This window comes from Leucoraja erinacea, chromosome 26 (assembly GCF_028641065.1).
Source record: "Leucoraja erinacea ecotype New England chromosome 26, Leri_hhj_1, whole genome shotgun sequence".
NCBI classification, from domain to species: domain Eukaryota; kingdom Metazoa; phylum Chordata; class Chondrichthyes; order Rajiformes; family Rajidae; genus Leucoraja; species Leucoraja erinaceus.
The window spans coordinates 25280290-25298212 of NC_073402.1; the positions used below are offsets into that span (position 1 = coordinate 25280290).

The window sequence follows — 17923 nt, forward strand, 5'->3', positions numbered from 1 at the left end:
GCACCTCCTCCAACCTCATCAACTGTATCCGCTGTTCCAGGTGTCAACTTCTCCACATCGGAGAGACCAAGCGCAGGCTCGGCGATCATTTTACTGAACACCTCCATTCAGTCTGTCTTAACCAACCTGATCTCCCGGTTGCTCTGCACTTTAACTCCCCCTCCCATTCCCAATCTGACCTTTCTGTCCTCGGCCTCCTCCACTGTCTGAGTGAGGCCCAGTCCAAATTGGAGGAACAACATCTCATATTTCACTTGGGTGGTTTACACCCCAGCAGTATGAACATTGACTTCTCTAACATCAGATAGCCTTTGCTTTCTCTCTCCATCCCCTCCCCCTTCCCAGTTCACCCACTAGTCTTACTGTCTCCGACAACATTCTTTGTACCCCCGTTCCTGCCTTTTCCCCATATCCCTTGACTTCGCTATCTTTAAGAGCTCTGTCTAACTTTCTCTTGACACACAACTCTCTCTTGGGATATGGGCCAAACGCAGGCAGGTGGGACTATAGTAGCTGGGATATGTTGGTCGGGTGGGCAAGTTGGGCCTGTTTCCCTGCTGTATGACTATGAGATGCTGCCTGACCTGCAGCACTTTGTGTTTTGACCAAAATGCATCTCTTCGGGACATGAAGACAGAGAAAGCAACATACAGTATGTAAATACTATTTAAAAAAAAAATGAAGACAAACTGCAGGTGTTTGAAAAAGTGAAATGAAAAAAAATTAAAAATTGATTCCCTGAGATGAGGATTTGGGGCTTGAAATGTTAAATGTGTTTCTCTTTCCACAGAATGACAGATGTCTGACCTGCTGTGCGGTTTATTTAGGCGGGCCTGACAAAGGATCTCGACCTGAAACACCACCCATTCCTTCTCTCCAGAAATGCTGCCTGTCCCGCTGAGTTACTCCAGCATTTTGTGTCTATCTTTGGTGTGGTTTGTTTTGTAGTTATAACATGTTCTGTAGTTATAAATATGGACAGCGGTTGTTAATATGTTAAAGCTGATGATGTATTAAAATGCAAAACACGTACGTATCTATCTATGATTGAGGGGCACACACACATACATATTCACATACATACACATATATGTATACACACATACATATACACACACGTACATATATGTATACACACATACATATACACACATACATTTATATATATACACACATACATATATACATACATACACACAAATATATATATACACACACACAAACACATACACATACATACATATATGTATACACACACACATTCATACACGCACTTACATACACACTCACATACATATACATATACGTGATATCTGAAGGGTCTCGACCCTAAATGTCTACACATACATACTATACATAGTATGTACACATATACATACATGTACACACACTCATACCCACATACATAGAAACATATACATACATATGTACACACAGTTAAACAGAAGGGTGAGGCCATGTGTTGCACAGAGAGGGTGTGATTTCGGCTCCCTCCCCTTCCTGCGCTGCCCAATGTTGCTTTAAATTGTATCCGACTCTAATCCACGTGACTCTGGCGAGGGTTTTGATACGGAGTAACCCTGGCGCTTGGCTCGTTCAGAGTCTTGTATCAGAGTCCGGTGGAGACAGCAGGACCATTATACATTGGTTTCATTTATTTTCTTTAAATATATATATATATATAACTCAAAAATTAAAAAAAAAAACCCCAACAGGAGCGAGGATGCCGGAACAAATCAGCGTCTCCGAGTTTGTCAGCGAGACTTTGGAAGACATCAACTCGCCGATTACCTCCAACTTTACATCGAAAATGACGAACTGCAGGAACACGGTGACTGCTCTGGAAGAGGTGCGCAACGCTAAAGTGCCCGGGGGGGGGGTTGTTAGAGGCAGCAACGCGGGTCTTTTGTACAACAGGATATTATTCATGTAGCAATTATTCAACATAGTCCCAGTTCTGCTCGCATTGGCGGCTTCTTGCCGTGGCTGGGATTTGTTTTTTTGAGATTAGTCCTGAAACACTTTAGTTTATCTGGACATTCCCACTCGTCTACCCTGTGTTTACGGGCCAAGGCAACGGGGAACAAAGTCGCGTTTTATGCACTGACTGCTGTTTTTTTCTCAAAAAGAAAGTGGAAGGGTTTTCTCGAGCAGGTGCCCCCCGTCTCGGGGAACTTTGTGCAGCTGCGGGTCGGGAATAATAGCAGTCACCAGCCAGAGTGGAGTGCCTTCAGTTCTCAATTCCCCCTTTCTGCCCCCAGACGCTAATGCCTCCCTGACCTTGCCTCGCTGATAAACAAGAGGGTGGGCTCAGCAGGGCAAGGACTCGAGTGGATCTGAGTGAGCTACAGGGAGAGGTTGAACAGGAGATCTATTCCTTGGAGCGCAGGAGGACGAGGGGGGTTGGTGATCTTATTGAGGTGTATAAGATCATGAGAGGAATAGATCGGGTAGACACAGAGTCTCTTCCTCATAGCAGGGGGAATCGAGAACCGGAGAACATAGGTTTAAGGTGGTGGTGGTGGGGGAGGGGGGGGGGGGTTGTTGGGACGATTGATAGGAATCTGTTGGGAACACTTATGTGCACAAAGTATGGAACGAGTTGCTGGAGGAGATAGTTGAGGCAGAGAATATCGCAACGTTTAAGAGACATTAAACAGGTACATGGATAGAACAGGATTGGATGTGTACGGGCCAAACGTAGGTAGGCGGGACTAGATTAGATACTTGTACTTTCTCCTGTGACAAGTCACAGTGTGATGCTTTGTTTAGCAAACCTAGGCATACAAAGAGTCGTCATGTAAAGGGCTGACAATTTTACACAGTACCCTTGGGCATCCCGATCTCGGGATTCGGACCTCCGGCATCGGCTCTCCGACGAGCGTAGATGGGGCATGTTGGTCGGTGTTGGGCCGAAGGGCCTGTTTCCATACTGTGACTCCATGATATAATTAGCATTTTCCTTCCTACTTTTAGCTTGTGTGTGTGTCTGTACCTATTGATCATGAACTGGTCTACTGATACCACAATCAATGGCGATTCCAGTTTCAGTTTTGGAATCAAACCCAGGCAGGTCACCAGTTGAGCCAAAACACATGATTGCCCTATGGTTGTGGTTATGAGTCAACAATCTAGAGATCATGAGTTCGAGTCCCAACATTTGCGAGCAGTGGAACCTAATGCCCCACATTTGATAACCAACTGACTATCAGGAGATCAGATCATAAGGGAGAGGAGCAGAATTAGGCCATTCAGCCCATCAAGTCTGCTCCGCCATTCAATCATGGCTGATCTATCTCACCCTCCTAACCCCTTTCTCCTGCCTTATCCCCATTAACAACTGACACCCACACTAATCAAGAATCTATCTATCTCTGCCTTAAAAAATATCCATTGAGTTGGCCTCCATAGCCTTCTGTGGCAATGAAAACTCAAATCTTCTACTAAAATGATAAAGCAAAGTTAAAAAAAAATTAATCAAATGTTAACAGACTAAGCTATGAAGATGGGTGGGCAAAGGTTTGATCCAAGAGGTACATTTTGGGTGGAATCTTGGTATTTTGGTTGTGGTGGTGTGTGGAGATTTATGTTCAAGGTGCCAAGTTAAAATGAATCGAATAAACCGAGGATCTGTCCCAGCTAGTTGAGCTGCTATTTCACAAATCTGATCACCCAGCCTCAATACTGAACTACAGTTCAGGTTAGTTTATTGTCACGTGTACCAAGGTACAGTGAAAAGCCTTTGTTGCGTGCTAACCAGTCAGTGGAAAGGCAATACACAATTACAATCATGACGTTCACAATGTGCGTGATAAAGGGAAAAGTCCGATCAAAGATAGTCCGACGGTCTCCAATGAGGTGGATAGTAGCTCAGGACTGCTCTGCGGTTGTTGGTAGGATGGTTCAGTTGCCTGATAACAGCTGGGTAGAAACTGTCCCGGAATCTGGAGGTGTGCGTTCTTGCACTTCTATACCTTTTGCCCGATGGGAGTGGGGAGAAGAGGGAGTGGCCACGGTGCGACTCGTCCCTTGATTATGCTGCTGGCCTTGTCGAGGCAGCGTGAGGCATGAATGGAGTCGATGGAAGGGAGGCTGGTTTGTCTGATGGTCTGGGCTGCGTCCACAATTCGCTGCGATTCCTTCCGGTCTTGATTGGAGCTGTTCCCAAAACCAAGCTGTGATGGCTCCCGATAAAATGCTTCCTGTGGCGTATCCATGCAGTGCTGACTGTGTGAAGTCTGCATGTCATCGATGTAAATGCATGGGCTGCTTCCAGGTGCTGCAGTTCCTTCCCACTTCATAAAGATGTGCAGGTTGGAGGATAATTGATGGCAGTAAATTGCCTCAACTGTGCAGGGAAATTGTAGAATCACGGGAGAGATGATGACAAGTGTGGGGAGAATAAAAGCAGGATTTGTATAAATGTACTTGGTGGCTGAATGACCCGTTTCCATGACGTATGACGTGTCTCCTTAAGCAGAACAAGGCCAGTATTGATTGCCCATTGAAACTCACGGTAGGAAATAGTGAATGGTTGCAGTACTTGTGAGTTTACTCACCAGTGGTTTGGGCAGGTTGCTCCAGATTTTTGCCCAAGTGAAAGGAAGCAAGTTCCTAGTCGGGATGATTTAGTTTAGTTTATTGTCACGTGTACCAAAGTACCAAAAGCTTTTGTTGCGTGCTAACCAGTCAGTGGAAAGGCAATAGATCACAATCGAGCCATCCACAATGTACGGATACATGATAATAACATATAGTGCAATATGTGAAGTCTGATTAAAGTTAGTGGAAGTTTCTAATGAGGAATATAATAGCCCAGGACAGCTCTCCAGTTGTTGGTTGGATGGTTCAGTTGCCTGATGAGAGCTGGCGAGAAACCCTCCCCGAATCTAGAGGCGTGTGTTTTCTCGAACTCTTGCCACAGGGGAGAGGAGGGAGTGGCTGGGATGAGACTCATCCTTGATTATACTGGTGGCCTTGCCCAGGCAGTGTGAGGTGTAAATGGAGTCAATGGAAGGGAGGTTGGTTTGTGTGGTGTGGTGGTCTGGGCTGCGTCCACAATTCTCTGCGAATTTCTGTGGTCTTGGATGGCGCTGTTCCCAAACAATGCTGTGATGCATCCTGATAAAATGCTTTCTACGGCGCATCTGTAGAAGTTGGTGAGAGTTGTTGGGGACATGCCGAACCTCCTAAGCCTTCTAAGGAAGTAGAGGCGTTGGTGTAATGATATGTGAATTCGAGAAGAACCGACGGGTGGAGATGTCTCATTCAGTGGATCTGCCGTGCACCCTCTCACCATTGTGCACAGTTGATGCAAGGAATGGTTTTTCTTTTGGAAAAAATAGATGAGTCAATCGTCAAACTTCAAGTGTTAATGAAGTTACAATCAGGGATGAAATATTTTGGGCAGTCAGAGAATGAGACACAATATACCTAAACTTTGACTTGCGTTTATAGCTTTATTATTTGGAATGTTGATAAGGAGAAGGTTTAGGGTGAAGAAACTCCTTGGATTGTTGGTGATTAGTAGTTTGGCGATGATGTGTTAAAACTCAAGGGCACGTGACTGGGCAATTGTGTTGGCCATAATTATTGCCAGTGACTTGTTTGTTGGGAGCTAGTTACTTGTTGGGAGCTAGTTACTTGTTGGGAGCTAGTTACTTGTTGGGAGCTAGTTACTTGTTGGGAGCTAGTTACTTGCCTGAATCCAGATGGTTTTTCTTGTGTCTGAGGTTGTGAACTATCTCATTATCTGTAGAATTGCTAGTAGACCCTAATGTACAATAATCTGTGAACATTTCCCCCCCCCCTCCCCTTTAGGGGTGGCACGGTGGCACAATGGTAGAACTACTGTCTCAGTACTGCCAGAGACCCGAGTTCGACCCTGACCACTGTCTGTACAGAGTTTATACATTCTCCCCGTGCCCACGTGGGTCTTCTCCAGATGCTCCGGTTTCCTCCCACACTCCAAAGACGCCCAGGTTTATAGGTTTATTGGCTTTGGTTCAAAATTGTAAATTGTCCCTCGTGTGTAGGATAGTGGTATTTTTTGGGGATCACTGGTCGGTGTGTGGTCTAGGTGGGCCGAATCCCGGTTTCTGTGTTGTATCTCGAAGCTAAACTTCTGATGTTGCTGAGTCTCGGGAAGATCATGGTGAAGGAGCTGATGTTATTTGGCGTAGAATTTTGACCTTCAGTGACATTGAGATAAGTTGATTGGCTTCCCAAAACCAACTCCAATGTTAGTTTGTGCCCTATATTGCTACAGTTGGTAGGGTATTTATCCCTTTGCATTAATTTTATTAAGTCTCCTTAATCCTAGGCACTATAAAATATTGTCTCGATGTCGAGAGCAGTGGTTGTTCTCCAGCACTCCCACAGCCTACTGTCTCCATTTCTTCCTTTTTTCCCCCTCCCGACATCAGTCTGAAGAAGGGTCTCGACCCGAAATGCCGCATATTCCTTCACTCCATAGATGCTGCCTCACCCGCTGAGTTTCTCCAGCTTTTTTTGTCTACCTGCGATTTTTCCAGCATCTACAGTTCTTTCTTAAACGCTGAGTTAGATTCAGATTCAGATTCAACTTTAATTGTCATTGTCAGTGTACAGTACAGAGACAACAAAATGCATTTAGCATCACCCTGGAAGAGCGACATAACATATGATTTGAATAAATATTTACATTAGCATATATACAGACATAGTGTTTTTCCTGTGGGAGGAGTGTCAGTGGGGGGGGGGGGGTGATTGGCAGTCACCGAGGTACGTTGTTGAGTAGAGTGACAGCCGCAGGGAAGAAGCTGTTCCTGGACCTATTGGTCCGGCAACGGAGAGACCTGTAGCGCCTCCCGGACGGTAGGAGGGTAAACAGTCCATGGTTGGGGTGAGAGCAGTCCTTGGTGATGCTGAGCGCCCTCCGCAGACAACGTTTGCTTTGGACAGACTCAATGGAGGGGAGCGAGGAACCAGTGATGCGTTGGGCAATTTTCACCACCCTCTGCAATGCTTTCCGGTCGGAGACAGAGCAGTTGCCATACCATACTGTGATACAGTTGGTAAGGATGCTCTCGATGGTTCAGCAGTAGAAGTTCACCAGGATCTGAGGAGACAGATGGACCTTCTTCAGTCTCCTCAGGAAGAAGAGACGCTGGTGAGCCTTCTTGATCAGAGTTGAGGTATTGTGGGTCCAAGTTACTCCAGTACTTTGTGTCTATCTTGAGTATAAACCAGCATCTGCAGTTCCTTATTTTATAAAAAAACAACTCCATAACCATAACACATACTGGTTTGTAGGTTAATTGGCTTGGTATAATTGTACATTGTCACTAGTATGTGTAGGATAGTGTTAGTGTGCGTGGATCGCTGGTTGGTGTGGACTACGGAAGGGCCTACTTCCGTGCTGTATCTCTAAACTAAACTATAACTAAGGTAAACTATTAATTAGTTAGCAATGCTGTCACATTCAATGTCAAAAAATGACAGGCATTTAAAGCAGCTTAAAGGAAATGATTTAAATGATATTTAACATTGGATATGGTACACCTGCTGATTTGGGTCTGCCAAGTCTGCATGTGGTAACTTTCCCCAATATTATGTGAGCAATCTGGTGCCAGTGTGTGTTAGTTCCGGATTTGTATCCGTATCTTGCATGCCCTGAAGCTGTTTGTAATAACTAGACTTCAAGGAAGCACTTTGTTGTTTAGTTGAGAGATTCACCATGGAAACGGGGCCCTTCGACCCACTCAGCCCGTGCCGACCAGCAATCTCCCAGACACTAGTTCCATCCAACACACCTGGGGACAATTTTCCAGACACCAATTAACCTGCACGTCTGTGGAATGTGGGAGGAAACTGGAGCTCCTGGAGAAATCCCATGTGGTCACAAGGAGAACCTCCAAACTCTGTTTAAAAAAAAAACAAAAAAAAAACAGCACCTGTAGTTGGGATCGAACCCGGGTCTCAGTTGCTGTAATGCCCCTGTCCCACTTAGGAAACCTGAACGGAAACCTCTGGAGACTTTGTGCCCCACCCAAGGTTTCCGTGCGGTTCCTGGAGGTTTTTGTCAGTCTCCCTTCCTGCTTCTACTACCTGCAACCTCCGGGAACCGCATGGGACAGGGGCATTAGGCAGCAACTCAACAGCTGCGGCACTGTGCTGCCTCAATTTGGCTCCTGATTTTTAGCTACACTTGACATTCCCTTCTATAATCACGAAAGTTATTTTTAATAACTATTTCAAGGAAGTACTTAATTGGATGCAGTGTTTCCGTATCACCTGAGGTCTTAAGCCCCCTGTCCCACTTAGGAAACCCGACTTTGCGCCCTACCCAAGGTTTCCGTGCGCTTCCCGGAGGTTGCAGGTGGTTGCTTGTGTGTGCTTTCATGTGGTAAGTTTTGGGGAATTTCTGTGGCTAGAGAACTCTTTCTGAATTTCCCAGCTTGTTCTCTGGATATCAATCACCACCTCTCGTATTAGTTACTTGGCATAGAAATGTACAAGATCCTTACGTTCCTTCCCTGTAGGTCTGTGCTGATATTTGCCCGAATGGTAATTGAAATGTCCAGGCGTCCAACTGACTAGTAGTGAAACTGCTCCATGGAATTTATCCTTATTTCACAAATAATTTCTTCAAGACTAGCACAAATGTTGGAAACTACCCTTAACTGGATTGCCAGCAGATATTCACTGGAGTGGAAATGTTAAGGATGTGTTAGAGTGTTAGAACATTGTCCTTGCCTGAATATTTCCGCCTGTGAATCACAAGATCTTTAAGAGAAACAGAAATGTTAAAAGTTCCCTGAAACTGAGGGAAGCACAGTGGTGCAGCGGTAGAGTTGCTGCCTTCCAGCGTCGGAGACCCAGGTTCAGTCCTGACTACGGGTGCTGGCTGTACGGAATTTGTACGTTCTCCCCGTGACCTGTTTGGGTTTTCTTCAAGATCTTTGGTTTCCTCCCACAGTCCAAAGAAGTACATGTTTGTAGGTTAATTGGCTTGGTGTTACATGTAAATTGTCCCTAGTGTGTGTGTGTGTGTGTGTAGGGTAGTGTTGGTGTGCGTGGATCGCAGGTCAGAGCAGACTCTGTGGACCAAAGGGCCTGTTTCCACGCTGTATCTCTAAACTAAACTTAAAAATTATGTTTTAAAAAGGAGACTTGGGCACCTCTACACATTTGTGCCTCCCATGTACACAGTTATACCATGTCTTGCCCTCGCAAGCTTATCAGGATTTAATTGCATCTCATATCTCGCATATGTGTTGCAGTGCTCCTCTTCTTGGGAGTACGTGATTGCTGTGTCGGCATTTAGAGCAGGAGCATTAAAAATAGGGCTCAATGAATGTCGCTTGAATTTTTGAAAGTTGATCAAATTACCCTTGTTTACCGGCTCTTGGTCCACGTGGCCGATGTCTCCAGCGGCTCCAACTTCACGTTAAAAGCTCTCAAGTTACAGGAGTAGAATCAGGCCATTCGGCCCATCAAGTCTACTCTGCCATTCAATCATGGCTGATCTCTGCCTCCTAATCCCATTTTCCTGCCTTATCCCCATAACCCTTCACACCCGTTCTAATCAAGAATTTGGCTTTCTCTGCCTTAAACATATCCACTGACTTGGCCTCCACAGCCCTTTGTGGCAATGAGTTCCACAGATTACCTACCCTTTGACTAAGGAAGTTCCTCCTCACCTTTCTAAAAGATCGCCCTTTAATTCTGAGGCTCTTTCACCAGTGGAAACATCCTTTCCACATCCAGTCTATCTACGCCTTTCATTATTCTGTAAGTTTCAATGAGGTCCACCCTCAGCCTTCTAAACTCCAGCAAGTAGACGCTCAGTGCTGTCAAACGTTCATCCAATCCCAACCCACTCATTCCTGGAATCATTCGTGAAAATCTCCTCTGGCTCCTCCAGGTTCTGTGGTCCGCCGAGCCTTCGTGTCCTGGATCAGCGGCCATGGTATCTCGGGAAGGCCTCTGCCGCTGCGCAACACCTCGGGAAGGTCCAGCACCAGTTGTGCTACTGGTAGAGCCACTGCCTCACAGCGCCAGAGACCTGGGTTCAATCCCGACCTCTGCTGCCTGTGTGGAGTTTGCATGTTCTTCCTGCCACTGTCTGAGTTTCCTCCCACATCCCAAAGACATGTAAGTTGATTGGCCATTGTCAATTGTTCCTAGTGTGTAGGTGAGTGGTAGAATCAGGGAGAATTGATAAGAATGTGAATGTGGAATAAAATGCATCTCCCTTCCTGTAAAGAGGTGGTTGATGATCGGTGTGGACTAGGTGGGCCAAAAGTCTTTCCATGCAGTATCTCTCTCTGATTCCTGATCACTCAAGCGACAAACCTCCCAGGTCTCTACTGAAGTCTTTGGAGACGAGCAGAACCTGTATTAGTATTTGGACCCTTGGGAGGGGGAGGGTGTGTTTCCATTGGATAGGTTGGGTCCCAAACAATGCATCTCCCTCCTTGGAAGTGACATGTTGGTTCGGGACCAAGAGTCGGTTCAGACTTGAGCAAAGCACTAAGTACTGGAGGAGAGTCCCGACCCGTAAAGTTGCCTGTCCATTCCCTCCACAGATGGTGTCCAACACACTGGGCGTGCCGCAACGGTAGAGTTGTTGCCTTGCGGCACCAGAGACACGGGTTTCCATCTTGACCACGGGTGCTGTCTGACCGGAGTTTGTATGTTCTCCCCGTGACCTGCGTGGGTTTTACTCGCGGTTTACTCGCACACTCCAAAGACGTGCAGGTTTATAGGTTAATTGGGCTTGGTGTCATTGCAAATTGTTCCTAATGTGTGTAGGAAAGTCCTAGGGTGCGGGGATCGCTGGTCGGCGGTGACTCGGTGGGCCGAAGGGCCTGTTTCCTCGCTGTATCTCCAAACTAAACTAAACACTGAGCTGCTCCAGCACTTTAGGTTTTGCACAAGATTCCAGCATCTGCAGATCCTTGTATCTCCACCTCCTTTGATGCTTCTGTATCTTCCTGTTTAAGACTCTGCTTTGTAATATATTTTTCTTCACCGAAACATTTGTTCTCTTGTTGCATATCCTCTCCTCGCTCAGATTCAAGCCAATTCTTTCCCATTGTTTGATCACATGAAAACATTTGGGATGTTTTAACGGTGTATGAAACGGGACTGAATAAATGCGTTTGGTTGTTGATTTTCATCAGATCTACTGGTGGGTCAGTGGAAATTGGCTTGGATGTAGATTTAAAAAAAATCAAAAAAATCCTTTCCTGCTAAGCCAGTCAGGCAATGATCTCAGTTGTGCCTGTTGATGAAGGATGGTTTGGACAAGGGAGATGTGAGTCATATTCGGAAAGTCTGAAAGAAGTCCCTTATGTAATACACACTTAAACATTACGTTCAATCCTATAGCTCTCCTTCATTTTGCACTCGATTTATTTTCCAGATAAACAGTGGAATAAACCTCAGACACACCTGTCTGGTGCATGTGAACAGAGCAGAGCTGTTTAATTTCCAAATATTTAATTCCTTGGTCCAGTTTCTTACTGAATGGCCCTAAGTGACAGGGGGAGGATATTTAAAAGCAGACTCTACCAATATACACAATATTCACAGTGGAGTATGAGTTCGAGTTGATACAGAGATGCTAAACTCAACCTCGAGTGGCACAGCACATAACCAAGCCATTCGGCCCAACTCATCCATGCTGACCCAGATGCCCCATCACCGCTTGTCCCATTTGTTCACGCGTGGCCCATGTCCTGGATAGAGTGACTGTGGTGAGGATGTTTCCACTAGTGGGAGAGTCTGGGACCGGAGACCATAGCCTTTAGAAAGGAGACGAGAAGGAATTTCTTTAGTCAGAGGGTAGTGAATCTGTGGAATTCATTGCCACAGATGGCTGCGGAAGCCAAGTTAAGGTGGGAGATCTTTAAGGCGGAGATTGACAAATTCTTGATTAGTACGGGTGTCGGGGGTTATGGAGAAAAGGCAGGAGAGTGGAGTTGAGAGGGAAAGATAGATCAGCCATGATTAAATGGTGGCGTCGACTTGATAGGCCGATTGGCTTAATTCTACTCCTATAACTTATGTCCCCCTAAAGTTCCCTTTTGTATCTATTGCACACTTGGAGAAATTTACACAGTTGTATTTTTTAGATGTGAGGTTTTTCCGAGATCTTCCGTTTCGTTCCACACTCCAAAGACGTACAGGCTTGGTATAAATGTAAATTGGCCCTTGTGTGCGTATGGATCACTGGACGGCACAGACTCGGTAGGCCGAAGGCCTGTTTCCGTGCTGTATCTCTAAACTAAGCAATAGTGGGGGAAGCTTGCATAGCGAGATCCCAAAAAGACCAAAAGCGTTTTGAAAATTAATTTGACTTGCATCGGTGGAGTGTCATTTTGAGACTGTTCCGTAAAACTGTTTGACTAATTAAATTAGCAAAGTAATACTGCAGGACATTACTGAATAATCTGCTTTTGTTCGTTGGCGATTGACTATTAGTTGGGGTAGTTTTCGTTTCCTTTGAAATACGCTTGATAGCTGATTATAAAAACTGGCACGTTTGAGGAAGGAGCAAGTTTACCATCAAGCTAGATCAGTATTAGTTCACTCCACCTTCTGCCTTGCTGTTGAGAATGTTGTCAACTAATCCATGGTTGACGTAATTTAGTTGGTGTAATTCTAACCTGCTTCATATAAAATCAAATAATACCCATCAGGAAAAACTTGGGTGAGAAAATACCACAATGTAATTAGTGTTCTATTGTTAATTCTTCAAAGTTGGTAGGTTTGCACTGAGTTTTGTAGTTAACCGTGACCTTATGTCCAGCCTCTCCAAGTTACTTAAATGGAACAGTAAATCCCATTGAAGGATTCTGGCTCCATTTCAGTTATAAACAGAAAAACTAATCAACATTTGATTAAAAAAAAAAAAAAAAAAAAGATTATTTGCGATCTGTGTATTGAATTACTACTTAATACTTCCCACTAAAGTTGATTTTGATTTTGTGTCTCCATGTTTACCACAGACTAAGTCTGATTCAACTCGTACACTAATGCTTTAACAGGCCTAACCACAAACTGAATAACATTTGAAGGCATGCAGTTTTCCCAGCTTGGCTCCCTGTGTACACAGTCATGAGAGGAATAGATTGGGTAGATGCACAGAGTCTTTTACCTAGAGTAGGGGAATCGAGGACCCGAGGACATGGGTTCAAGGTGAAGGGGAAAAGATTTAATAGGAATCCGAGGGATAACTTTTTCACACAGAGAGAGGGTGGTGGGTGTACGGAACAAGCTGCCAGAGGAGGTAGTAGAGGCTGGGACTATCCCATCGTTTAAGGAACAGTTGGACAGGTACATGTATAGGACCGGTTTCATGGCCGTCTGAAGAGGGGGGTGCGTTGGGTGCGACCGCACCCCCCTTTTTTCCCCTTAAGAAATAAGTCACCCCCAAAAAAAAAAAATATATATATATATATCGAAAAAAAAAAATCGAGAAAAAAAAAAAAATCAACGTTTCCACTTTGGAAACGGCCAGTTCTCTGTTCTCTCGTCCCCGGGCGGGAGTGGCTGAATCTGAACCCAACGGCTGTAACCCCAACACCAGTCGCCGCTGTGGTGGAGCCCGCTCGCCTCGCCTCCCCCTGCCACCGGGGCCCAAGCCTTCTTCCCCCTCCACACCTCCCCCCACTGGGACCGCGCCACCCCCGCTGAGTCCACGTCACCCCCGCTGAGTCCACGCCACCCCCGCTTGGTCCAAGCCACCCCAGCTGACCCCCGCTGGGTCTACGCCATCCACGCTGGGCTCGCGCCACCCCTGCTGGGCTCATGCCACCCTCGCTGACACCCGCTGGCCACACACCACCCCCGCTGGGCCCGCACCACCTTCATCTTCGCACCCCCCCCCTGCAAGAAAGAGGGGGGATGTGAGAGGGGGGAGGGAGAGAGAGAGGGGAAGGGAGAGGAGTAAGAGATGGGGAGGGGAGAGGGAAAGGGGAATTATCTTGAGTGAGATTGCAAAATTAAGGTAGGTTTTAAAGCGATTATATTTTCTCCATATGAATAATATTAAGCAATATCAAATAATATCAAACAATTGGAACTGCTTTCTTTTCCTTGATAACAATACTGAAAAATATGAATTCCATAATTTGTGACATAAACACACATTTTAATGGTATCATTATATACAGATGTAACATTTCCATTTTGAGATCGGGGAGTGCTGGGGGCAAATATGCGTCGAGCCGATAGCCTAATCGATAAAGCGCTGAGAAGAGGAATCAGAGCTGCCAAGGAAAGATACTCTGAGAAGTTGAGGAGCAAGTTCTCAGCTAGTGATTCTTCTTCAGTTTGGAAGGGCATGCAAGAAATCACCAGCTATAAGAGGAAAGCCCCCCGCTCTTTGGACAATCATCAGCTGACGAACGACCTGAATGAGTTTTACTGCAGGCTTGAAAATCAGAAACGTAACCCTGAAACCCTCTCCCCAACAAACACAGTCTGCAAAGAATGGACCCGGCACCCTCTCCTTCCCATTCACCACTTCACACCTACTTAAGGCAAGACTCCAGTATGAAAAGAGTGGAACCTTTCCCACCCCAACCAACACTTCACACCCACTCACAGCCTGACCTCAGTCTGCAAAGACTGGGCCCTTCTACACCCACCCCACTCCAATCACCACTCCACTCCAATCACCACTTCACACCCAATGACTGCACCTCCACAGACACCTCTGTCAAGCTTCTCAAGTTTGTGGATGACAAAACCCTGATTGGACTGATCCAGGATGGGGATCTCTGTACTCTTTTCAGTTTGACATCTTTCCTATAACATGGTGCCCAGAACTGAACACAATATTCTAAATGCGGTCTCACCAACGTCTTATACAACTGCAACATGACCTCCCAACTTCTATACTCACCCGACCCGCTGAGTTACTCCAGCACTCTGAAACATCACAGAACAGGGCAAGATTAGCAAGTTTGCTGATGATACAGAAGTGAGTGGTTTTGCAGATAGTGAAGATGGTTGTGAAAGATTGCAGGTGGGCAGGTGGGACTAGTGCAGATGGGACGTGCTTGGCCGAAGGGCCTGTTTCCACACTGTATCATCCTATGACTCTATCTTTCCCTCTCAAACCCATTCTCCTGCCTTCTCCCCATTACCCCTGACACCCCTATCAATCAAGAATCTATCAATCTCCTCCTGAAAAATGTCCATTGACTTGACCTCCACAGCTGTCTGTGGCAATGAATTCCACATTTCACCAGCCTCTGACTTAAGAAATTCCTGCTCATCTCCTTCCTAAAGGAATGTCTTTTAATTCTGAGACTGTGGCCACTGGTCCTAGACTCTCCCACTAGTGGAACCATCCTCTCCAAATCCACTCCATCCAGGTTTTTACCAGGCTGGGACAAACAGCAACAGCTTCACACCATGTCCCAAAGCTTGTGTCCTGTCCTGCATCACCCAAGGCAGCAGAGACGTTATAGGAGAGGGCAAGCACTGTAACAAAGTAGCTCACGATGGTTTGGGTAACATTCAGGAATGTCTATGCATGGCACATCATGAATATTACTGACGAACGGTCTTGACCCGAACTATAACCTATACCTTTTCTCCAGAGATGCTGCCTGACCCACTGAGTTGCTCCAGTACTCTGATATGTCACCTATCCATGTTCTCCACAGATGCTGCCTGACTCGCTGAGTTACTCCAGCATTCTGTGAAACGTCGCTTATTCATATTCTCCGCAGATGCTGCCTGACCCGCTGAGTTACTCCAGCACTTTGTGACTATTTTCCCTTCACCCATCTGCCCAAGACCACTCTCCCCCCTCCTTTCCCATGTTCCTTTCCACCCATAAACCTCTCTCTGCCTTTACATTTCACTCCTCTTTCAAATCTGCTCTACTTATCTACATGCATTTTTCTTCTTCACTTTTTAGTCATAGAATGATGCAGTGTGGAAACAGGCGCTTCAGCCCAACTTGCCCACACCGACCGACATGTCCCATCTAAACTAGTCCCACTCACACGCGTTTGGCCCATATCCATCTAAATCTGTCCTATCCATGTACGTGTCCAAATGTCTCTTAAACATTAGGATAGTCCCAGTCTTAACTACCTCCTCTGGCAGCTTGTTCCATACACCCAGCACCCTTTGTGTGAAAAAGCTAATTTTTCCTGTTAATTTCTGAAATATTGGTCATAAATTTGGTGCAAAAATGCTCCAAAACAAGGCTCAGAACGCATCAGAGAGGATCTAAAACCCCTTAAGCGGGCCCTGGACCCCGGCATCGAGGGACTTCACGCTTCGCGCTCGTGGTGTGTGCAGCGCACACATTATTTCACATTGAGGCTTTTGTAATCCTGTCATGCCACCCCCCTTTTTGAAAAGCTTCGTACGGGCCTGGGTTTGAAGGGTTATGGGCCAAGCGCAGGCAGGTGGGACAAGGGTAGCTGGGATATTGTTGGCTGGTTTGGGCGAGTTGGGTTGAAGGGCCTGTTTCCACAATGTATTAATCTATGACTCTATGACTAACTCCAAATCTCACTGATTTATTTCCTCTTTTAAAGGAATAGTGGGGAGGGAAAAATAAAATCAAAATAAATCACACTCTACATTTATGAAATGTGTGCAACTCATTGTGAAAAGTCGATTGCAGTACTGGCCCGAAAGGTTTTCATACAACTGTACCATGTAGTACAGGAGATTATTTGCTGGTCTCTTGACAGATCAGCCATGCTGCATTGCCAAGACTTTTCTTTTACTCATAATTCATTCTGTTATTTTTTTTTTTTGTTGCTCAAATTCCATTCGAAAAGTTTGTGTTTACAAATAGTGTTCCAGTTTCCCCGTGAACATTAATGACAAGGGGACATTGATCTTGAGGTAAAAAAATAAAGTCGTCGTGCAGCAGGTCAGGCAGCATCTCTGGAGAACGTGGATAGGTGACGTTTCCGGGTCGGGATCTTTCTTCAGAATGAAAAAGGGTCCCGACCTGAACTGTCAGTCTGAAGAGGAGCCCTAATGCAAAATGTCATCTATCCGTATTCTCCAGATATACGGCCTGACCCACTGAGCTACTGCAGCAGGGTCAGCACAGTGGGGCAGCGTTAGAGTTGCTGCCATACACAGCCAGCAACCCCGGTTCAATTCTTACTACGGGCACTGCCTGTATGAAGTTTATACATTCTCCCTGTAATCGCGTGGGTTTTCTCCGGGTGCTCCGGTTTTCATCGGGAGCTCCGGTTTTCTCCGGTTTTCTCCCACACTCCAAAGACGTACAGGTTTGTAGGTTAATTGGCTTTGGTAAAAACTGTAAAGTGTTGCAGTGTGGAGTGGTGAGCTGAAGGGCCTGTTTCCACGCTGTATCTCTAAAGTACTAAAGTACAGCAGTATGTGTCATTTTTTTATAAACTAGTATCTGTAGTTCTATGTGTCTTGGTCTTAAGGTAAACGGTTTTCATTAGGATTCTCTGCTAGCTGGGCAAACTGATGAATGTTGCTTTGTCTTTGCTGGTTTGGTGTTGATGTCTTGCAAGATAGAAGAGATCGTGCTTGCATTTCTAAAAAGTACCACACCATTCAGATTTGGGAAATCTATCGTGAGTCCTCCATGATCATGATCAGCCTGAAGAAGGGTCTCGACCCGAAACGTCACCCATTCCTTCTCTCCAGAGATGCTGCCTGTCCCACTGAGTTACTCTGGCATTTTGTGTCTAGCTTCGATTTAAACCAGCATCTGTAGTTCTTTCTTACACACGAGTCCTTCGTTGTCACTTTTTCTTAGTCCTGAGGCTTCGGAGCCAAACCTGGCCGGATTTGGATGAGGAGCTGTTCCACTTGTTGGGCCCCCTCTGCGTTGGTTTTCAGCGGTTGTGGCGAAGCATCGACCGGACAGCCATGGCGGCCAAATCTCCCACAATTCAATGTGAGGGAG

At 45.8% G+C, this 17923-nt stretch overlaps 1 protein-coding gene across 1 annotated transcript in view; it reads left to right on the plus strand.

The window, feature by feature from the left end:
* The first annotated feature begins 1406 nt into the window (after positions 1–1406).
* Positions 1407–17923, plus strand: part of LOC129709853 (arf-GAP with SH3 domain, ANK repeat and PH domain-containing protein 2-like) — an 83651-nt gene continuing 67134 nt past the window's right edge. Inside the window, exon 1 of the mRNA XM_055656470.1 lies at positions 1407–1849. Coding sequence (XP_055512445.1) covers positions 1724–1849 — 126 coding nt within the window. The 5' untranslated portion in view covers positions 1407–1723. The remainder of the gene's footprint in view (positions 1850–17923) is intronic.